Source organism: Pelodiscus sinensis, chromosome 4 (genome assembly GCF_049634645.1).
Source record: "Pelodiscus sinensis isolate JC-2024 chromosome 4, ASM4963464v1, whole genome shotgun sequence".
NCBI lineage: Eukaryota > Metazoa > Chordata > Testudines > Trionychidae > Pelodiscus > Pelodiscus sinensis.
The window spans coordinates 57003817-57028895 of NC_134714.1; the positions used below are offsets into that span (position 1 = coordinate 57003817).

The 25079-nt window shown below is 37.8% G+C and overlaps 1 protein-coding gene across 8 annotated transcripts in view; it reads left to right on the forward strand.

Annotated features, from left to right (window-relative positions):
• The window catches only part of CDIN1 (CDAN1 interacting nuclease 1), a 237458-nt gene that overhangs the window by 119303 nt on the left and 93076 nt on the right, over nt 1-25079 (forward strand). For 7 of the 8 annotated variants that reach the window (XM_075927022.1, XM_075927019.1, XM_006132709.4 and 4 more), the window contains one exon: nt 1123-1228. In XM_075927022.1, coding sequence (XP_075783137.1) covers nt 1123-1228 — 106 coding nt within the window. Of the gene's footprint in view, nt 1-1122; nt 1229-19227; nt 20359-25079 lie in introns of those variants that run through there. The other variant, XM_075927018.1, reaches the window with a different exon arrangement.

A 25079-nucleotide genomic window follows, 5' to 3' on the forward strand; every position in this document is an offset into this window, starting at 1 on the left:
TACAGAACATCTTCTTTATCCCCCAGCTGGCAAGAAGACCGCTAACTACTCCCCATCAGACAGTGACTTGACCATGAAAATGCATGTATACTTGAGAACAGATTCTCTGCCTAGATTTAAAAATGCCATCGTCTAAAATGCTACAATTGATATAAAATGTAAGAGGCCCAAGCTTCTGGGAGCTCATCTCCCCATGTTGAACTTTAATGTTTTGTTCTTCTGCTGTTACAGTAAGCTAGATACTGCAGTGATAGATGTTAGAAAAATCTTCAAAGCTCTCCATAGTATTGCCCCAAGTTACCTGGAGGGGGACTGGCTCATCTTATATTGGCATAAATTCCCACTGGAAATACTGAATTATCAACCTCAGGAGCAAAACCATGTTTGTGCAGGAGATGGGATTTTCATGGCAACTGACAGACCCACTGGAAGTTTGCTCTTGGAAAAGATCAGAGGGCCCATGAACCTCAGTGCCTTTGGAGAATAATCAAAAAGTCACTTCTTTAACATATCCTTTCTACATTAATATCACAGAACACTTCCCCCATAGAAATATAGTGTCTGCTGATTCCAAAGATAAAAGGAAGAAATACATGTATGTACCGTTCATAATTTTCAACATCGGGTTGAGCTTTGGTTGCCTCTCTACTTCCTCTCCTACACCAGTCTATAGTGTTGAAAAGTTTGTCTACAATAGCTGACCCATGCATTCATCAGGTGTTTCCAGCCCCTTTCTTAACACCTAAAAGGGAGAGTAAGGGGAAAAATGGTATAGCTGTACTTTTGTCTGCAGTGTTTTGGCTCTTTGTCCATTGAGCAACCATTCATATGGGTGTAAGTATCATTAAAAACTTTGGGAGCACATTATAATTTTCTCAATTTAAATTTAATTACTGGTAGATAATGTTCTTTGAAGATTCTTGAATTTCTGTTTCCAAAAATATTCAGTGCAAATGTTGGAAAGATGGTTTACAGGTATACAACTGTGCCTGAAGTATAAGTCAAATGGTAGCTTCTTTGATAATTAGGGTCGTCAGTAATGTAGAACTTTACAAATCTTCGTTGTGGACTGATTTTCAGAGATTTCACTCGTTTTATATTAATAATGCTTTGTCCCCCAAGCTGTTGAAGGACACATAATTCACTGGATTGAAAGCAAAGCTTCATTTGGTGATGAATGTAGCCACCAGGCCTATCTGCATGACCAGTTCTGGAGCTACTGGAATAGGTAGGTTTCCATTATTTTTCTTAATAGATGAAGAAAACTGTTAAAAGCTCATAAGAATTTCTCTATCTGGAAAAAGTGGTAATAGTTTTATTTATGTATATTTTTGATTAAATAGAGTGAATCACATATACTTGGGGTTCTAATACATTACATTTTAGAATCAAAGTTCCTGAATCAATGTAAAATATTTGTTGTTTCAGATTCTCATGATGATTGTCATTTAAAATCATCTACCTGTCTTAGAGATGTAATTACCATAGTAGCTATTGTAGTCAACTATTTTGTGCTGGGAATTAAGCATCTCAATTCAATTTATCCAAGATAAAAAGGGAAATTTTATTGATACTAGTTGTGATGACTTTCAGTAGTTCTATGACCGCCAAAACATCAGACTGTGGTGTACTTGTTCCTTCTAGATTGTGTAATGCTCGGGCTGCCCTTGTCAGGAATTAGGTTGTCCAGTGACTGCTGTTTATGGCAATTTTTTCCTTTAGTACTCTTAAGGAAGTGCATAATACTCTCAGTAGGAGGAAAAAAAGATGCTATAATTAGCTGCATAAGTGTTAGAAAAGGTTACTTTATATTTGACAAATTTTTAGATGGAGGGGACAACATATAAAAAAGGTATTTTCTTCTAAAGAATGTGTAGTAGTAGTAGTAGTACTTGGTTTTTCTTCAATATTATCCTTACACTGATCCTCACCATTAGCAGCTATACTGAGTTAAATTTGCCTTTTGCAATAAAACATACCATTGCAGAAATGAAGTAGTAATGAATATTTGTTTTTGTGCTGTACATGGCATCTGGCTTATTTAGTTCTGGAGTGTAGCAGAACACTTTCAGAATAAATTCTGCCATTTGAGTCTGATGTCACCTGCAGAACGATTACTTTACTTAGACCAATCAACTAACAGACCGTGTTTCATTTTTATTTTGTGTATGTTAACTAGGCACCTGTTCGTTTTAACATGGTAAAATAGTGACAACAATATTTCTTACTGTGTTGGAAGTGAGCACATGTAAGGTTGTGGTGCCAAAATTAGGATGATTGGAGAATGAAGAATTCTAGTAGTCCCATTAGCCATCTAATTCCATCTTGATTAAAGAAACTGGACAGACTCCATAGTCACTTTGTGTGAGGACTGTAACAATCAGTTACAGCTGCATTAGTAGACACTTCTGCTGTATACTAACAAGTACATAGATATCAACAAGAGGCAGATTAAATAGTATTTCGTAAGTGCACTATGGATGATTTACTGCAAGTACATATAAACTCAGATATAACCATTTACTTTTTCCATCATTTGAGAGCCTGGATACTGCATCTCTAGAGTCTGTAATACAATTTCTGGAGAGTCCCAGGAGAAAATTTGACACTGTTATTAGCTGAAGTAACTTTACTATATGTGAAGAAGACACTAGCAAAATGTCTTCTTTGACACTGATATTAGAATAATGATAATTCCACATAATGAGAGAGAAGCATTTCTTCTTCTCTGTTTGAATATGAATAGCAAGTCTTCCCTCCAATGAATTCTTTTTTCACCTTTAATTCTAATCTAAATGTCTTTAATCCTGATCTTATATGCAAAAAGGGAACATGAATAAATAAGAACAAATTTCCTGTAAGTATTTTTAAAGTAACATCTACACTTTTGAAATGTAAATTGACATTCATTACTAATTAATACATTAAGTCTGAGCTTAAAAAATACCTATTTACATCTAATGATCATAATGGTAAAATGAAAATAATATATGAAGCCCATGTAACCAAAAAGTGTGTTGATGAAAGATAAGAAAGGTCGTATTTTATAGGATTCTATACAATTTTGTGTTTTTTGTTTAATGGATTAGGAATTCACAATCAGGATTTATCACACAATAAAAAGATGGGAATTGGAAGATAAGAATGATAATCCTTTTTTCTACTAACTTGTTTGAGTTTGACTTCTGTTTGTCCAAAAACTATTTAAGTAATAATTTTAACAGTTTGCTTGAAATAAAAGCAAATTATTTTGCAGGTATATTAAAATAATGCATTTTTATAACAAGATAGCTATTCTCAAAACTTATGGGGGCTTAAAAAGTTTTAGTAGTGAGTTGAAACCTAGTGGTTTAATAGTCAGACTTAGAGGAAACCTTGGGAGTTGCATTTGTCAAGTAGCTAGGAAAACTGCTCATGCATACCCAGTATCCAAAGCTTCATCGGCAGTCCAAACATAAAGAACTAAAAGGTCATTCTTCTTCCTGCAGTATGAGGGTTTGTTGACATATTTTGACACACTGGTACAATGCTGAAAGGTTTTGACCTTACTGCAACACGGGGAGACTTAGGGTCAGGTTAGCTATCTCATGCTTGTAGAATTTCATACATGCTGGATTTTGTTGAAGTTTTTTATTTGTTTTTGGATTATTTTTGTGAGGGCGGGGGTGAGGAAGGTCTGTCAGAATTAGTAAACTAGCTTTAGTAAATTACCTTAAAATGGTTTTGAAATTTTATGATCACTTTTTATTATTCAACCATACTATCATTGTCTAAAAAGAAATTATTGTATACTCATCTATTTAGAACTCAAACATTCTTTAAGAGTAATTAATTTAGTTTTATAAAAGACATTTGTCAGTTTTCTAATTTTAATAAAAGGAAGTGAAAATAGTCTTAGTAGTAGACAAAAACAAATCAATTCTAAAGTAAAAAAAGAGCCATTTGTTTAAACTTGCTTTTTTAAGCAAAGATCCCACATACATAAAACCTTCTTGTTGCCTTATTATTTAATGAGATTGTGAAAAGTATCAGCACGTATTCTGACTACTAATGTAGTTTGTTCAAGAATTTGTTCAAAACAAGTAGCCCAAAATAAATATTTCAGTGTTTGGGCAAAGGTGTTTTCCTTAAGATGATTTAGAGTGTTGGACATATAGATATTTCTCAGTGAAACCACATCTTATGTTGACAACTGTTACAGTTGTATTACTTTCCAGACTCATTTTAAATTGTTTCACTCTGTATCAAAAGCCACTTGTGAATTACAGAAGCAAAGAAGAAACAAATACACGTAACATTTAGATTAAAATTTAAATTTGAATGATAAATGTCAATTAAACATGAATTATAATGTATTTTCCATATTAAATGTTTTATACATACATCTAAAATTAGGATTTTCATTATAAATGAATTAATACCTGTCTTTTTTTTGATTGCTGGATTATTGCATTCTTAGTTTTTACAGTAGTATGCAGAACACTATATATCATTATTTGAATTATTTTTCTTTATATTTTTCTCCACACTTTCAAATATTGTCATGTCACTGGAGACGATCATGTAGTATAGATAGAGTACTTTCAGCTTCCACATACATTACTGCAAGGCTTCAGGTCCAATTTCCCTGGTATTTCTCATTCAGATTAGACAAGCATCTAAGTTTATGTACGATATGAGCTGACAGCATAGATCCTGCTATTTTTGCCAAAGGCCTGGTTACAGACACTCCACTATGTCAAGGAATATCAGTCCTCACAGACCTTACCTTTCAGAACTCCTTGTAATTTTTAATTGACATTTACATCTGACATTTTCATTGTATTTCTTATTGTTGAGTTTTTATCTACCTAAGAATATATTTGAAAAAAAACTTATATAAGCTATTACATCCTATATTTTACTTTAGCAAGGCCAGTTTGCTTGCTGAAACTCAAAAATGACCAATGGCAATTGGACAGGCGGTTGTGAGTGTATCTTGAGAGTTAACTTGTAGTATAACTGTGTTAATTGTTGGCAACCCTCTATGTTCAAAAAGGATGCCATAATCGTCTGAAAAATTGTGTGTACTATTATACACACATACATGAATAGCAGAAATAAAATAAAAATAAATAAAATAAAGCTTAGTGGTCTATTTGCATATCATGTAGTATATTTTCTCTAAAATTGTAACTTTTTCATTTTAGTTTCATAGATGAAAAACTATATATTAATATAATTATTCATGTATTCAAACTTAGAATAAGATAGTACAGTTGATCATATGTGTCAAAAAGCACAGAACTAACAGAAGCGTTTTGTCACAAATAATGCTTCTTTTCCTCTAATTAGTTAATTTACATTTTACAAATTAAGGACAAAATTCAGACAGAAAATAATCTAGTAGCATATCATAGCTTTACTGACCTGTATTTGTATCTGCCAAATTTAAGTTAATTAGAAATGTAGATGCTGTTTGTTTTATCTGTCAAAAAGCTCATCTTACCAAAAAAAATCTAGACACACTTTTCTCCCCAACATTTATCATCTAAATAATAGTCTTGCCAAGATGGCAGCCTCATAATAAACTCTTTTCAGTGGAGTGATGGGTAATGAAGCTTGCTTGTGAAGGCAGCGAAAAATGTTGTCTAGCCAAATGCATGAATATGATGGCTAGAGAATCAGTGGACTTTCTCAGTCATCAATCTTTTTAGTAGCCTCTTATACATCTGAATATGTTGATAGATGATCTAATAATTGAGTTATCTATCTTTCTAACTATCAGAGTTGCATAAAAATTATTCTCACATGCTACTGAATATTAAATATATTAGGCATTCAGTAAATTTTTCAAAAAAGGGCAAAAAGGTAGAAGTGTTTTTTTTATAAACACCTTTATGTATTAATATTAAATTACTATATCTGGAGTATAAAATTACTTCTATTAATATAAGGAAAAAATGTCAAAAGCTGATGACAGACATGACTCTCCCAGTAAGTAAACTAAGTGAAAAGAAGAGGCTGAGTGGGAAAATGTATGTAAAGCTTGAGATGCATAATAAAGTGAGAAGTCTCAATGAATGCTACACAGATTCCATGTGTTTTAGAAATCTTTGCTATATGGTGTCAGTATGAACTTCAAACCTTTCAGTCTTTTTTGAGCGTGATTCTTCCAGGTTAAAGATAACTGAGAAGTATATATAGAAGATGCTTGTGATTTCATCTTGTGATTTACCCTCTGAAGTAATATGGGGTATGGGACTTCTTGTTTCTTAAACACAAGAAATGGTCTTCACGGTGGTACAATTAACTATTTTAGGACAAAGAAGGTGGTTGAGATTTTTGCATCAGGCACATGAACTTCTTTTATGTAATAAAGAATTCCTTTTACGATGCCAAGACAAGTTTTTATTAAAGAACCTTTAAAAGTTAGGGAAAATACAATTAGTTCACTGAAAGATGCTATGGTCTGGAAATTGGTGTTCATTGGGTCAGCTCAAGATTATCATTTTAATAAGAAAAATATAATATTTTCATCTCAGCAAAGATAAATCCTTTTTTTCATGGTGTTAGCTTTATTCATATTTCAGCAATGTGGCTTATGTTGAAGGACACTCAGAAGAGAAGATTAGTCCTTAATTTTTCTATAGTTTATAAAATGGACTTTATTTTAATAAATTCTTCATGCTTGCTTTACTATACTGAATATTAGGGGCCTGATATTAACTGGGTATATTAGATTGCTGACAGAGATCATATCTATCATACTGAATCAGAATTTATTTTCTTTTCTATTTATTTCTATTTATTTATTATCTCGTATAAACAAAGCTTTGTTTACAGTACTGCATAGCATGTGTGAACAGATTTGATTCTGCATAAAATCTGCAGTGCAGTGACTTTTTCCTTTTTTAAACTCAGAATTGGAGTGACCAAGCTATGCACTTTTCATCTAAGATTCCCAGAACACCATAGTAGCAGGATACAGCAGACATACAACAGTTTCCATTCAATAGAAAATGTCATTCATTTTCTAATGCTCTACCTTATGTTTTTCTATTGAATCTATACTTATCATATCTAAATACTTCCTGGTCTTCAGTATCTCAGGTACAATTGTATCTCAAGGTCTTGCCTACCACCAAAGGTAGGAAAGTAAGTATGTGGTTCAGCAAGATATTTAAGCATGTTTCTAACTTTAAGCATTTGGGTATTAATGCAAAAGTTAAACAATGATGTTATAGTAGAATCTATATTCCAACCAGGTGGGATTCCATTGGGCTATATACTGTAGAAATGTATGTAATATATAACCACTATTCTATTGATTTCAGTGGGTCATTCTCATTGTTAGGTATGAACGTAAGTACCTTGCTGAATCATGTCTATATCTCCCTGTGAGAATGAGGGGATGAGGATGTAGGTTAATATTTTTTTATGTATGCTTAAAATGACATGAAATTAAATGACTTGCTACGTGTCACTAGATATTGCAAGAGGTGAGAACTAAACCAATCTTTAATCTCATTTCCCTTCTGAGTCCATCATACCATCTTCAGAAATGGTATTTGTGCTCAAGAATGCATTTATGTTTACGTTATGTAACCATAAAAAATTTAGAGCACAAACTATACAAGTGTCACTAAAGTCCAGAAATATGTCAATAAAACAAATTATAAGTTAAAATTATTTACCTTACTATGGTGGAGCTTATGTAACTACATAAGAGCCAAAAATTGTTTTTGCATAATAAAAATATTTTAATTATTCAAAGCTTCTGCTGTTTTGTTGACTACCCTGGTTACTTTTAACTTTATGTAAAATAATTTTTAATTATTGCTTATTTATAAATATAGAAATCTCTAAATATGCATATGCTCATGCATACTCACATGTGTACACACATGCAATATTTATAAGCATTTTTTGATTGTTAATATTATTCTTTAGGACTAGTCTATTTTTTCTTTTTTTAATCAAAAGTAGCCAACATCTGTGTTCTTTTGGTTTGTCTTGATTAGCCTGGCCTCATCCATCACTAGTCTTTGATATGAACACCAAGAAGTCATGTCCTTTTGTTTTAAATGATAAATATGACTTTGCCATGAAAGGATTTACATTTGAATTGTCAAAATGTAACTGCATGGATCTTGTGATGCGTGACATTGTTAGTGAAATAAAGTTTTTAATTTGTCATGGATAGGCCTTAGACACTGACATTACAAGGCTATGTTAGCTATCATGCTGAAGAAAAGTTGTCCTTCACCCTCTATTTTTCTAAGATTTGTCGTTTGTCAACAAGAGGCAATCTGCCGCAGGAGGGTCTCTGCAGATATTCCTATTTGCGTGGTCTGAGCCTGTCTCTTTAGGTTTCATTATTTAGGTCTGATGTCTAGTTAGTTCTTATCAAAACTAATACCATCTGAAGTACCAGGCTTCCAGTGGTCACACGACCAACATCAAGATTTCTTCAGTCTGACTATTATTATTAAAGACAGTATCTCTTTAAATTTGAGCTTTGTTTAAATGTCTGTATCAATTACATCTTATAAATATATTTCCTTGAAGGTTTCACTCTGTTGAAAATCTGAATTATATAAAGTTCTCCACATTTTTGTAATGATAAATAATAAAAATGAAAATACATGTTCTGTGCATGAAGATTTAATGTATTTAATTCCCTTTTATTTTAGCTCAGAATGACTTTAGTGAAAGTTCCTATGGAAAAGGTTGTGCAGTCTCATAATAATTGGGTCCATAATGAAAATTAGTTTATAGCACTAGAGGTCATGATTGTAGTTTTGTTTTGATTTCTCTGTTGTGGCATTTCAAATAGCTAACAAAATTAGTCAATTTCATTGAAAATTTCTAATTAGAATTTAAAACCAGAAGTAAAAGAAAATTATTCTCCTGGCTTCCTGTTACTAAATTTTATATATCTTTATGTGGATTTTACTTCCTATGCATATGATTTTTAAATTGCAAATAGTTTATCTAAGTTTACTGAACATTGCTGAGTGCGACAGAAAGCATGGTTTCATTTATTTGCTTCAAAAGGAAAACTGTTTTCCCTTGAAATACAGCCCAGTACATTAATTCAGATTTTTGTAGCGAGTAAGAGCTTTTGAGACATAGAAGCTCTAACCCAACTTGAAGAAGGCAATGATGGCAGTGAGCTTCTGTCCAGAGTTAATCAGCTGCAGAATTTGTAAATTTCATATGTGTCAAAGTTGAAAATGTTAGCACTCTAATAGAAGCTTGAAAAGGTTAGATCTGATAAAAGCCGTCAGCAGTTAAAGAAAGTGATTTATGGGACTGTAATGACACAAAATGCCTCATTTATCACTCATCTATAGAGAGGTTAAGGTTTTTGTGTCATACTTTAAAAACTTGACCACTTAGAATTGTCAAAATAGATATATAATTGCTCATCATACATTTCATTTTGAATTTCCTTCCCTTGAATTTTGGTAATTTTATTTGTGATTACTGTTGTAATTTCCATATTATTTTTTAAAGTCATTTATATTTCATATTTATTTTAAACTGTATGATCACCTATCTGTTAGAACTTATATTATCTAAAGCTATTGATCTCAGTGCCATCCAGTAATTTAAATTATAGTTTAGTTCTACACAAATTAAACTTAATCAAAAACTACCAGTTCTGTTAAATTATCATAAAAACAAAAACATTTGAAGAAATACAAAATGTTGTTCTTTTTTCTTGACCAGATTCATTGAGAATAACAGCAAGCATTTTTTCTGTGCAAGTTAAGAAAAAACAGTCCCCAAATTGGAAATTGTTATTTTGTCTTTAATTTAATTTTTAAGGTGTTTACAACTTTGTCATAATGATATTGAGTTGTTAGAAACAAAGATATGTATTTATTAGAAAACCAAAGAGAAAATTAAGTTTTAGAAAGTGCAGTGGTTATTTTAATGACAGTGCTAATGTTGTCAATTGGATTCAGAAGGACATACTATAAAAATTAAGTAGACACTTAGTATAAAAAATTAAGAATAAAACTTACCTCTTTTTCAAGTATAAAATCAAGCAGGAATAAAAGAACAGTCCAAACTAAATAACTTGTTCATTTATTTCATAGAACAAAAAATAAACTTACATTTTTGTCATCTTCCACAATTTATGACCCCAGTTGTACTGTATTCTGTTTGTTCAGCGATGACCTTCCAGGTTCGATTTAAAAAGAAGTCAGAAGCATTTGTCATGTCTGCTCGATCTTGTCCAGAGGTGTCTATTGTAATTGTAAAGGACTAATAAGATTGTTCATAATACAACACCCTGGCAACTTTTTCAAAATTGTTTTTCTTATTCTTGTCTATCTTAAAAAAAATAGCTTAATCTTTGTATAGTGCAGCATATCTTTTAAACATTCAATTGAAACAACCTCATAAAGACCTTCTGCCACAGAAACTAGATTTTCTTGTAAAGGACATGTTGTATGAACAGCTAATTTCAAATTCGTATAGAATATTTCCTAAAGCCTTTCTATAGCTAAGATACACTTTTTATTTTACATTTGCTTTATAGTTACTGTATAGAAATATTTTGACTGTAAACATGCTGAATTGTTTCACAATGTGAAAGAAACTTAACATTTGTGTCAAAAAAGGATGTAGTACATTAATATAGCCATTTAGTTTAGAAAAACTGAAGTTTCATAAATTCCTGTTTGTTCTGTTATAACATTTTATAAAGCATATGTCTGTTGCTCTAAATGTATAATGACAAATATTTATTATAATACATTATGAGGTTTAGTTTAATTACCATATGGTAACTTCTTCCCTCCACATGTTGTCCTTCTTATACTTCTCCCTCCACTTTTTTATAATGCAAAAAAAAAAATTAAAAACTGAAATATTATTGACAAATGTGTATTAGATATAAATGTTTGCCTTCTTTGTTGGATAGGTAACAGTGTGGTACTATTGTCATTACAGATCATTTAAATATCAAGACAGCCAAACAAAACCTTTTCAGGTCATGCATTCTGTAAATTCATTATGTGACTTCAAGTGGGCTTTTTTGTTGTTGTTGTTTTTTTATATATTTACCATTGAGACAAATTTATGTTGTATATATTTGTGGTTGCCAAAATCAAAATTGTCTTATTTCATGATTTTTAACAATGTGCTCTCAACCATTATGAAGAAATGTATTTAAATGCCTTAATTACAGGGCAAGAAAAAGAGAAAGCACAAGTCTCTTAGCATATGATCTTTCAATTGTTCACTAAAGGATAAAGAGAGCATTCAAGCGTGGTTTAGATAACTGTCAGCAATAATAAAATGCAAGGTAGTTTGTAGAGCCTTTAAAGATCTTTCAAAGAAATAGATTTAATTAAAAAGTAAAATAGACTTTTTGTTTCAAAGAAATTTAAAGTGTTATAAAATTTCATAATGTTAATACATTACCAAGGATGAGGAAGTCTGATGTGAAACTATTCTTTGATTCACAGAACAGTGAATCATATATATAATTTTCTTTAGCTTTCAATTTAAAAGCTATATGTAATGCATTAGAATACATTTTTGTGTTTAAAAATTAAAATTGTTTGACTTGTTCTTCTGTTTGAAAAAATGTGCTCTCCTATTATGTTTATCATGTCAAAAATTAGGTGAACAATTAACTTCGTAATATAAATGTCTTACTATAATTAAATGCAGAAATGATCAGCATAATTTAATAGGCATTTTGTTCATAACAATGAAAGTGTGTGGGGGGAGTGTACATGCAGTTGCATTTATTAATCAGATGGAATTTATTTAGAATGTACAATTCCAAATACAGATTTTTTTCACCTTGAATGAAATGCCTCTCATTTACCAATAATATTTTCACTCATATCAAAAAGGAGAAAGTTTGCTTGTTTTTTTACATTAGTCAAAAAGTGTAATTAATATTGTCTGAGACCTGCACAGAATTGTCTAGTAAAGTAGATGCAAGTTAACATGAGTATATGATAAGTAGTTGTTGATAAATAACTCTGACTTGTTCTCCTTTGAGAGCTAGGATCCCTTGTTCAGTCTTGTCCTTTCCTGTGAAGATTTTTTATAAGTTCAGTTTGCGCTCACCCTACTGCACAGACAACATTCACATTGATTGGTTGTTTTGTCATAGTACAAAAGTATTCTGTGTGCAAGTTTTCTATCTTTTAGTGGGCTCTCGTACAGATAAATCAACATAATAGAAGTGCATTTTCAACAAATGAGGATACTTTGCTAAGTAATTCTTCTTTCTGTTAGCTTTATAGTTATAAGTGCTATCAGGAGCAATCTAAAATGTATTAATAACAAACAAAATCGCTTTAAAATAATATTTTCATTTGCCTGAGAGTGGCAGGCTATGTGAATCGAAGAACATTTACTATTCTGGAAACTCTTGGTACTTACGATGTCTTTAATTTTTAATATCCAAGAGTCGTGTGTTTTTCTTCAACACAAGAATTTGTGAGGCAGGAGATAATATTTTGAAAAAAAATATACTTTCCTTTGATGGTGATGAAATTTATCATGTATTGCACTGAAGTGGCTGGCATTGGCAGAACTGTGGCAAAAGTAGATGGCACAACCCATTTAATATATTAGGCAGTGACCTACTGAACAAAATAAACCACATCCTGCTGAACATTGTCTAAACAAGACATCGGTCTTTATGTAGCTTACCACTCTGCTCATTGTGCATTCAGAGGCTGGTTGGGCATGGCAGCTCTCTCACTTTTCTGAGACGTCATAGAGTTTAAGGCCAGAAAGGACCACCATATCATCTACTCTGACCTCCTGTATATAACAGATCATTACCACCATCCAACACCTGCACACTAAACCCAACCGCCAAAATTAGACCAAAGCTTTCTAGCCCATAGGTAACTAGACTATTATGTGCCATCAGCAGAGAATAGGAGAGCCTGAGATGCACTGGTAATGCACTTAAATAATATATACCTTGATACTATACAAAGCATAAGTAGCAAAACATTAAGCTTTTTCTGCATACAATATGCACATTTAACTACAGAAATGACAATTGTATTTCACTGGTAATTTTTGTATGTGCATAAGTGCCTATTGCAGAAAAAAGGGGAACCTTTTTTCTGTCAGGCCCATTTACCCATAGAAAAAAATCAGTCATAAACCACCCACAGCCCTGCAGGCTTCCCCTAGGCTCCACGGTAGGGCCAGAAATGAGGGATTCCCGGGTGAGAGAAGGGGTTCTGTTTTGGGATAGGCGGTTGGTTGTAGGAGGCGGCTGTAGCTGGGAATGAGGAATGGGAATGGGGGCTTTGGGGTGTAAGAGTTGGCTTAGGGCTGGGACTGGGGTGTGGGAGGAGGTTTGAGTGTGGGCTCCAGGAAGAAGTTATACTTCAGGAAGGGACTCAGAACTGGGTCAGGAAGTTGAGGTAAAGGAGAGGGTCCAGGGTGTGGAATGCAGCGCTTAACTCAGGCAACTCCCAGTTGGCAGGGCAGTAGAGCTAAGTCAGAGTCCCTTGTTCTATGCCACTCCCTAGAGCCTCTTTGATCGTCTCTGCACTTTGGATTCTCAGGGACAGGGTCAGGGGCTCTCAGCCCATGGGATGGAGACTTGCTGTAGGCTGTGTGAAATGAAGCAGGAGGGGTTTTCTACTCCTGTTCTGTTGAGACAAAAATGACTATAATATCTAAATGTAAATAGAGATTATTCTAATGGATTTTTCTGTAATTTCTTCTTTCCTTGCCCCCCCCCCCCCCCCCCCCCCCCGTTTATGGATGGAGGTTTGTAAACATATTACTTACCAGTCAGTACACTCGCTGTAGTTGGGCTCTCCTCCTTTAATGTCTTCTGACAGCTGAGCCAAACTTGTGGTGGTCAGCTCTTTTATGAGGGATGTCCCTGTGGGTGCTCTGTTGTTGGTGTTGGGCTTGTCACAGCACTGCATATTGGAGATTTTTCCAGCAGTATGTTGTTGGGCCTCGCATGCTCAGCAGGAGCATGTGCAGTTGATGCCTTTGGAGTTCATGCCCACTGCTTGACTCCCTTCAGTTCCTTTGTACTGCCCTCGGTTGTAGATGGAACTCGATCCCTCTCCTCCACCTTCCATTCCTGTGAATGAAAAGATGCTTTAATTTAGTCAGTTTATAATTTTTGTTCTTCTAGCTCTTCTAGGTTTTTTTTTTTTTAAGATACTTTTTTTTCCCCTCATGTAAATAGTTTTTGCTCAACACCCTTGAGGAACATCGCAGCAAAACTCAGCCCAATGGCGGCCCCCCTCATTTAAAAAAAAAAAAGACTACAAATTAATTAGAAGCCTTTCAAAAGCCCAATAAGGCAGCAGAAGGACTCACACCACCAAGGTGACACTGAGACAAACCTGTTTAAAAAAAAATAACGCTCCAAGTATGATTAAATAAACTATAAAATCCAACCAAATAACATACTGCCTCAGGGAAGAGCTGGATAAAATGCCTGTTCACCTGGCTTTAAGAAATCCAACAGGTGTCGTGACCCAATGTCTGCTTCAGATGGCCACGAGTCTTGTATTCAGTTCTCGGGTGAGGTATACATTACTCAGAAATATGTGCACTGTTGTAGCCTCACAGACAGGGAGCTCAAACTGAGAATGCTTCTCTTCTATAAGGCCCTTGAGCCCCAAACACCCAAACAGGGGAGTACTCAGCAAGAGAACCCCAGCAAACAAAAGAAACAGGCACGCTCCCCTGCATCTAAGTTGCTGGCAAAGGAGGAACTCTGCAGCCCTTTTCCAGAGTCAACATGGGAGACAAACTGGGCACCTCCAGCGCCGGGTATCCGTGTGCCACATCGGTCACAAAACCAAAACCCCAAACCTCACAAACCATGGCAGTGACAGCAATGGCACCAAAGTCACTGGAAGTCTGGGATCCAGATAATACCCCAGCACCGCAAATGCCAAACAAGACCCCGGCACTGATGAAAGCAAGGGAGAAATCCACCAGACCATTGCCGCGCTTGCCACGCCCAGAATTGGTGCCCTCTCCACTAGCACTGATGCCTCTTCCACTAGCATTGTGTTCACTGGCACCACGGGAACCCTCCAGTTCTCAGCACCACTTGACTCACAAGCGTCATGCCGATGTACCAGTGCTATCTGTGGCATCGTGCTCAAGGTCACCACAGAATGCAGTGCACACTCAGTCTTCACAGTCACCATCACCGGCTAGGGACACTTCCCATTTACCAAGGTCACCAGAGCGCTCACATTACTTCTGACTATGACGACAACCACAAGAGTGTATTTTCCTCTCAACACTCCTCCCCAATCAGACCAAATATACCTTATGATAGACACCAACCATGATACTCTTACCATCTTCCATGGCATTCTGACTGGTCATACCACCCTCATCAACCATCATGGTGGTCACCATACTGTCATTGTGTTCCATCCAGGCACCTCACAACAGCACCATCAACACCTGCCCACAGATCAGTACTGGCCTCCCATCTTCATAGTTTGCTTGCTAATCATGATTTTGACAATTATGCTGAGTTAACTGAGCTCATGCAACATTTACCAACTGACAAATGATCCATCCTAAAATCCTTGGTTCAGGAGGTTTTCACCACTTCATGCACAGCACTCCAGATGGCACTGGATGCTACCCAGTGCTTTTTTTGTGATTGGTACTCCCCGGTATGCAGTACCGGCATCTCCAGTCAGAGCTCAACAACTTTTCCCCTGGAGTACTGCCACCTTTGGGGGGGGGAGCACTGATGCTACCAATACCGTGTCACAGGCAACAGCTACTTCAGTGGTCATGAAGTGTACTTCTTGGTTACAGGCAGCAGGTGGTGTGCCAAAGGAGCTACAAACCAAGGTCGAAGATCTTGCATTTGACAAGGAGGAACTGTTCACAGCAAAGACTAACGAAGTCCTTCAGGATTCCCACACCACATTACGCACTCTGGTAATGTACACACCACCTTATCACAGGAGATGTTACACTCCTTACCAGAGGCACGGAGAGTTCTCCTACGCCAGGCATCAGCAAAAAACATTTGAGTAAGGGCAAGAAACCAACGTGACGGGGCACTAACAAACGTTCCGCCAACCAGCAAGCCTCCAAGCAGCAGGTTTGAGGCATTGGTCGAGGGCCTGCAAGATCTCTCCATTCCACTAAGTGCCTCGTGATCACGGGACCTTTCACCACCATCAGGGCCCTTTTTACAACCTGTGGGCAGCAATTATTACAGACCATTGGGTCCTATAAATCGTCTAACGTGGAAACTATTCCCTTTACTTCATTTTCCCCAACTTACCCACCTACCCCATGGCTATTCAGGGACCCTGTAATGGATAGGAGGAGTGCTGTCCAGCACCTGGTGACAAAGGGCTTAAACTCAGGTAGCTTGCAAGGGTGTTGGCAGGAAGCCAGAAGACCCAATAGAAATAAAGTGCTGAAATTTTAATTGTATAAGGTACCTTGCCTGCTTTCTTTGTGTGGGAGAGTTAAACCAGGAGTTGCGAGAGACAGAAAGATTTTAACCCAGGAAGGACTACCATGCTGCGCCAAGGAATTTGGGGCATGAAAGTGGACTGAACTAAGAGAAGATTGTGAATAAGGAAAGGGGAAAAGGGAATCTAGTCGATCAGGGTATTTCCTTTATTTTGTGGTTTGGCTTGAAATTCTCTGTGGGAATCCATGCCTCCCCTTCCCCATTCACCATCTAAAAATTGTTCCCAGAGTTTTTCTCTGTGTTTTAATTTGTTTTCCTTAGTTGCTCTGTAACATCTAGCAACCAAGTATGCTTTATCAATTATATCTTTTGTTTTATAATAAAAGTATTTTATTACAACTTTTTAAGGTGATGATTTGATTCTTGTTTCCTGGAGAGTAATGGGTCTGTGTGTATATTTGCCTGCCTGAGACTGGACGGTTAGTTACCAGAGACTGCAGCTGCTTTCCTCTCTCTTCTCTTCCAAGGCAAAAGAGCTTGGGGGTACCCCTGAAGGAGAATTCAAGTGTTCGCCCCTATGGTTAGGGCTAAAATAACTTGATGGTGGCAGCTACCCACCCCCCAAAGTCAGTGAATCTGTGACTCTGGCGAGTTTTTTGTAACCAGAGCTTGTAGAGGCAAGGTATATTTGAAGTCTTTGTGGATCCCCACCTTCTGCACTTGAAGTGCCAGAGTGGGGAATAGCCCTGCCAAACCCCTCTCATGAAATGCTTCTATGAAGAGGTGAACTATCTTCTACACATATGAGCTGTAGAGAGAGTTCCAAACAACATCAAGGCAAGGGTTTCTACTCAAACTACTTTCTCACAGAGAAAAGAACAGGAGGTTGGAGGCCCATCCTCTGTCTTCGCCAGCTAAACACGTACCTCCACAAGCAACGATTCAAAATGATCCTATTCGCGTCCATCATCCTGGCACTAGGAGGAGTGTGTTTGCAGCCCTCAACCTGCAAGACGCTTATTTTCACGTCACCATTCAGCCAGAGCGCAGATGCTTCCTCTGCTTTATGAGTGTTTCCGATCATTTCCAGTATCGAGTCCTACCCTTTAGACTTTCTTATTCTCCCAGAATCTTTTTGAAGACCCTTGTGGTCGTGGCGGCTCATCACAAAGGCATCATGATCTTTCCTTACTTAGACATCTGCCTCATACAAGATCCATCGCAAAAAGCAACATTGCAGATCCTCCTGTTTGCCAAGAGGCTCTTCAAATCTCTTGGCCTCATCATAAATGAGCAGAAGTCCACTTTACACCCAAAGCATTTGTACGCACATGCCTTCCTTTCCAACGTTTCGAGGCCATAAAAAGCCTTATCTCTGTTATGGTGTACAAGTCCCACCATGACTGTGTTCATATGCCTCCAGCTCATGGGACATGCTGGCCCCACGATATATGATCCGATATGCAAGTCTGCACTTTCAGTGTCTCTAGCACTGGCTGTCCTCAGTCTACACCCCATCCAAGCATCACGTGTGCAAGCAGGTATACATTCCCTCATGATGTCAAGTATCAGAGGGGTAGCCGTGTTAGTCTGAATCTGCAAAAGCGACGAGGAGTCCTGTGGCACTTTATAGACTAACTGAAGTGTAGGAGCATAAGCTTTCGTGGGCAAAGACCCACTTCGTCAGATGACATGCATCTGACGAAGTGGGTCTTTGCCCACGAAAGCTTATGCTCCTACACTTCAGTTATTCCCTCATGAGTTATCACTTCCTTGTGATGGTGGACCCATCCAAAGAACCTCCTCGCTGGTGTCCCATTTCACCAGACGCAGCCATCTCGACAAATTACCACAGATGCCTACCTGCTTGGCTGGGGCGAACACATGCAACACCACTTCGCTCAGAGCAAATGGTCAACTCACGAATCCAGATTGCATATCATTCTCCTAAAACTCCATGCGGTGAGCAATGCTTGCAAACATTCGCAGATTCATGGTTCATATCCTCACCAACAATGTCACCACCATTTTTTATATCAGTTGTCAAGGTTGTACCTGCTCTCCATCTCTCTATGTAGAGGCTGTAGGCCTATGGAACTGCTATATCAACAACATCAGTCTCGTTGCATTCTACCTCACAGGGGTCAACAATACAACTGCAGATCCTCTCAGCTGGCATTTCGCAACAGACCACAAAAGGGTGATCCACATGTGCATCATACATGCCATATTTCATTTCTGGGAGTTTCTTACAGTAGATCTTTCCAGAATACCAAGCCCCTGCAGTGTAACAATATGGTTTTTTTGTAGCCATATTGGAAGGCCTGTAACCATAATGGAAGGCCTAAAGCCTTCCTCTGCAGCTAGATTGAAGAGCAACAGCCATTAGCTGTAAAGCTTGAAGCCACATACTCACATTCTGTCTAAATTGCATTAAAATGGTGTTAGACTAGGCTGTTAGGCGATCCTGTCCTAATGGCACCCACTGTTAGCAGATGAAGAAATAGATCTCAAGATGGATAGTGAAAACTTAGTTTAACAGTATTTCATCTGGCAAGATACTTTTTATCGGTAGTTGAGGTTGTGGAATCCTCCTTCTGTGATTATGGTCCTCACTTTCTTATTGCTTGGCTGTATGATCTTTGTCTGGTTTATAATTGTTTCTATCTGTTGTATAATTAATTGTGCCAAGTGTAAATTAACTAAGGTGGTGGAGCATGATTGGTTAGGTAATTCTGTTACAGTATGTTATGTTTGGCTAGTAAAATTATACTAAAATAATTGGATATGGTATTGCTAAGCAGGACTCAAGTTTCCCTATATAAACTGGGGTCCAAGAAGGAGGCCAGCAGGAAAAGAAGAAAGGAGCAGCAAGAAGAAGAAGGAAAGACCTCGAAGAACAACTCACCTCCAAGACACACAGATCAGAGCTTCCAGAACCCTTCTACACAGCCATGATGTGCAGCGACTAGGATTCAGAGAGACTGACCTTGCTTGGCCAATAGGGGAAATCCATCTGCCTTTATCAGCATTGGTGAGCATGCCACTGTATGCTTAGTATGGATATTCTGCTTGCTTGGTAATTGTCAATAAATAGAGAATAAGAATATTACAGCATGGTGTGATAACACTGGCACTCAACCAGCTACCACTCCTCTGAATACCATCTTTGATTACATTTTGCACCTCAAACAGCAGGGTCTAACACTCACCTCCCTTCTAGTTCATCTGATTTTGCTGGCAGCTTTTCATCCTCCGACTGATGGATTTTTGTTATTGGCACACCCTATCTCTGAGATTTTTTTAGAGGGATTCACAACCTAAACCCTCCATATAAACCCTTAGTCCTGACTTTGGACCTAGAGTTGATTCTTGATTCACTAACTAGACCTTGGGCATTTGAGCCTTTGGCCTCATGCTTGCTCTCCTTATTAACAACAAAAACCTAGTTTCTAGTGGAAGTCACATCTGCAAAATGAGTTAGTGAAATTGCGGCCCTCACGGCATCTTCACCTTACACAGTATTCCATAAGGACAGAGTGTTCCCCCCCAACTGCACCCCTCCTTTCTGCCTAAAGTCTCCTCAGAATTCCACATTAATAAGCCTAACGTCCTGCCTACATTCTACCCAAAGCCTCATGGTTCTCCTGAGACAGCAGTGTTACACACCCTAGATGTCCAGAGGGCATTATCGTTTTATATCGACTAAACACGGCTTTTCTGCAAGTCACAGACTCTGCTTTTATCGCTTGTGGAGCACTCTTGTGGTACACCACTATCATCAGAGTGTATTTCCAAATGTTTAATGTTGCATAAAGCCTCCACCCAAACTTTTACTTGATTTTACACATGGATTTTCTGGAAATACTCTAAACTGTACAGTCCTGCCAACACGGGACTTAGAGACGGACAAAAACCTCCTGCTGACTGCGTTGCTGGGCGGGGGGGAGGGAGGGAGGACAGTTGTCTTCTAAATCACGTAATTACTGATGATTTGTAAATGATTCTCTGAAGCTTTGTAATTTTGTTTCAGTTGCATTGACTTTTAAACTCTGCAACTGGTTGTAATCTTTGTTAAACCTTGCCATTTTGTAATCTTTGTAACTCTCAGCCACTCTGCTTGTAAGTTGCATTCTCTCTAAGATAGGAATGTGTGTCTGTGTGTGAGTGGAGACTATTGTGTATTTTGGATTAGAAGCTGCAAAGCTGAGCACATGGATCTGGGTAATGAGTCATCAGACCAATTAAGGATACACTGCTGCTCTGCTGGATCCGGGGAAGTCTGGGCATGTTTCCTGGTGACGAATGTGGATGACTCACAGGAGTTGTATAGAGGCAATAAAAGGAGAGAGCATGTGGCAAAAGCCCTCTCTTTGGCTGTGTCCAGACTCAGGGGTTTTTTCGGGAAAAGTAGCCTTTTTCCGAAAAAACTTTCCCTGCGTCCAGCCTCAAGCCGCATTCTTTCGAAATTAAATCGAAAGAACGCGGCTTTTCTTTCAATGGCGGTAAACCTCATTTCACGAGGAAGAACGCCTTCTTTCGAAAGTTCCTCTTCCTCTTTCGAAAGAAGGCGTTCTTCAATGTAAATAGGGCTTCTTCGAAAGAGAGCATCCAGACTCACTGGATGCTTTCTTTCGAAAAAGCAAGCCGCTTTTTCGAAAGTTCAGCGTGCAGTCTAGACGCTCTCTTTCGAAAGAGGCTTGCAGTCTAGACATAGCCTTTCTGAGAAGCTCCTCTTTCTGCAGCCAGAAGCTCCTGACCAACTCCCCAGCCATGATCAGCAGACAGACATGCCTTGGTTTCTTCTGCAACCTATATGACTGTGTGAGTGCCTATGGGCAGGTGTGTGTGTGTGTGTGTGTGTGTGTGAGTGTGTGTGTGTGTGTGTGTGTGTGAGAGAGAGAGATATGGTTCCCCTTTAGTTTAAACCTTTAATGGCAGCTCTATCCTCTTTAGTGTAACCATATAGCACATATAGTGGAGTGTTAATTCCTCAATCAGTAAATCCATACTAGTGTAATCTTGGGTGGCCTCCAGGGGGAATTTTTGGGTAACATTAACTTCTTGCATCACCCAATGTTATTCACTTGGGGGCAGAATACTTTGTACAATCCCCGGGGCACACTCTACATGGGGCATCGCCATGTCAACAGCCTTTTTGAAGGAAGTCATTCTACAAGACCTCTGTGCAGCAGCTTTGTAGTCATCCAGCCACACTTTCATGAGAAATTATGCAATTCCCTCTACAGTAGTTCATGCAGTCCTATTATCTGCATATAAAAATCTGAAACCCATCTTCCAGATTCTAGGTACTGCTTAACAGTCACCAAGAGTGGAGCACCCATGGGGACAAACTCGAAGAAAAGGAAGTTACTCTCCTTGTGCAGTAATGATGGTTCTTTGAGATGTGTGTCCCTGTGGGTGCTCCATGACCCACCCTTTCTCCATTGTTCTTTGGATCCATACCATGCAAGAGGGGTACATGGAAAAACTGAAGGGAGTCGGGCTGTGTGCGCGAACTCCAAAGACATGAATGACATGCACTCCTACTGCACATGCGCAGCCCGACCATATACGGCTAGAAAAATCTCTAATCTACGGCACCGGGATGAGCCCGACACCAGCAGTGGCGCGCACCCACCTGGAAGAACTGTCATTACTGCATGAGGTAACTTCCTTTTTCTTCTTGTGACTCCTGCTGTCTTTCATAGAGTCCCACCCTGTCTGGAGTAAACCAGTAGTCCAAATAATAACTGTCAAGCCTGTGTTCCAAGTCCATACATATTTATTATCAGAGGCTGTAATAGTTCTTTACCTCCTTATCAGAACAGAGAGGTCTGCTCCATCTTCCTCTGCGATCTGAAAGGAGAGCCCAGCCCCTGCCGCTCTGCTGGGTTCCAATCCAGGAACCCTTAAATAGACAATAAGGGCTTGACTACACAGATTGTTTGCTGTCTCCCTGAACAACTAGTTACCTTGTTCTGTCTTGGGCCTTTGCATCAGCCTTTTCCCAGGTGGCTAGCCCTGGTCTACACTAGGGCTTTATTTCAAAATAATCCCCTGTAAGTCAATTTTATGAGCAAAGCGTCAACACTTTAAAGCTCATTATTTTGGAACAAGGGACTGTTTATTTAAAAATCTGAACTCCTGCTATTCTCAGGGAATAACGCTAATTTTGAAATAATTATTTTGAAATAGCATTAGTGTGAAATAGCATTAGTGGTGCCATTATTTCAAAATAACTACTTCTCAGAGTAATTCGATCTAATTACTCCCCAGTGCTTCCTGGGGCTCCAAGTTGAGGTAACGCGTCCACATTAACGGAGTCTTCCTCAGACTACCTTCGAGGCTTCCCTATAGTGGGGACAAGATATTTCAATTTTGTCAAATCAGGAGGTAGGTCAAATGTAGCTATTTCAAAATAATTTCCTAGTGTAGACCAAGTCCTAGTGTGTCATTCTTGCTTTCTTTACATCTTTAGGCTCACTGCAGAGCTTCTTAGCAGCTGGTTCTGCTACAGAAAAGTTTTTCCCATTCCTCTGGCATGGCAGTCCCTGACTCAGCCAGGAGTCTTCCTGATTCCCACCAGCCCTTCCACCAGTACACAGAATCCTCGACAAACTCATTTTAGGCCACTTTGCTTCCTAACTGCCTTGGGCTTCAAGTTGCAAGCCTACCATCTTTCAAGGATGCTCTCTTGGCCAGCAGTCCAACACACATCCCAGACTCCACCCAGGTATCTCTCAATTAGAATGAAAGATAAGCCCTTCTTCATGATCAGGCCCTAAATGAACCAAGTTCAGTCCTTTTTAACTCCTCCTTTCAAGCTTGATGCCTACGGCAGTTGCAACAAAACAAGGATGATTGTGTCCAGAGGTTCTCATTAACCCCTTCAGACATTTAAAAAATGCATTCTTGGATTGTAGTTTGCAGTACAGTTAGGGAGAATACATATTTATGCATCACTTGTATTAAAATAAGCCTTCATATGACAGATAAGCTATAATATTATTGTGTTGTACATTCGTAATGTACATATTAATTTATGCTAATATTTAACTTTTGTTATATAAAACCTAAATTAAGTAATTTTCCACAATACACTGGAGCCAGTCCTATCTCATTGACATAAATAGTTTAATATAAATTAGGCCTTATTCATGCAATGACTTACACACATCTTTATCAGAAGTGCATACATAAATCTTTGAATGATCAGGGCCTTAAACTGTAATTTCTTTGAGGTATTTTTGGTGTCTAGCTCAATGGAGTCTTGACCCTGGTTAGGGCCTTTCGGTGAAAATAATAATCAGAGCAGGAGTAAGCCCAGTAGAATGACTTTATTGTGTACTGTGGATCATTAACTCTTGGCAACAATGTACAGTAGATAGAGGGTATAATACATTGTTATTACTCAGAAGATACAAGATCAAGTCCCTGTTCTGCCACTTATGTCTTATGTGATGTTGAGTAAATTTCTTAATATTTCTGTTTCTTAAATTCACTATTTGTACATTCAAATAACACTACCCTCTTACAAAAAGCATTGTGAGACTTATAAAATGTTTTAGAAAACCTAGGATGGAATATGTACAGTATATGGCTGTATAATACATAATTGTTATACGAATCCTGCAGAAAAAACTTTAAGTTTAAGTTTAAATCTTCTCAGAACTCTCATCATCTTACAACCATTGCATATATTGTTTTTGGAGGAACTGGGGAAACGTGCAGCAGGGAGCAAGCTATACTTTGGCATAAAATATTATGAAAATACCATTTACTTGCCTTGATTTTTGGCCCTAATTTGTATGCTTTATTAAGGGGATAAGGACAAGACTGGAAATCATTGTATGATATCTCCTTCCTCCCTTTCCCCTTCCCCTCCCCCCAACTGTTACCTTGATCATTCATGTCTTCAAAAAAATCCATAGGAGAGTTCAAGGACAGGAAATATTTATGAAGAAACCCGCTCATTTTTTTCCATTTTGGAAAGAGTTATCTCCCACGGAAGAGTCCTTGGTGTTTGCCATGCCATAGCGCCTTACACTTTGCATTGGCTCTGGTTCTGGCTCAATATGGTTCCATTGGAGCCACACTGCCATAGTCTATGGTGATTATTGTCTTAAGATTTGTATGAGGTCTCAGAAAAACAATACTCATTTCTGATTAATTTCAAAGGGAATAGTAAGGGGATGGTTTGCATGGTGATTACCCAATCTCTTTCCTCTCTGCTAGCTTAGACCATGAGACCATGTGCATAGGCCTCCACAGAGTCTAGAGAAGGATAGTGATTTGAAGGTGGCTGAGGCCTCGTACTGTGTGACTAGTTTCCTCGATGTACAACTCTTAACGGATAATCTAGGTCAATAATACATACTGGCTGTGTCTACACTAGCACCTTTTTCTGGAAATGGTTAGAACAGTTTTCCGTTATAAGTATTTCTGGAAAAAGAGCGTCTACATTGGCAGGATGCTTTTCCGGAAAAGCCCTTGTTCTGGAAAAGCGTCCGTGGCCAATGTAGACGCGCTTTTCCGGAAAAAAGCCCCGATTGTCATTTTCGCGATCGGGGCTTTTTTGCGGAAAAGACTACTGTGCTGTCTACACTGGCCCTTTTCCGGAACAGTTTTCCGGAAAAAGGACTTTTTCCCGAGT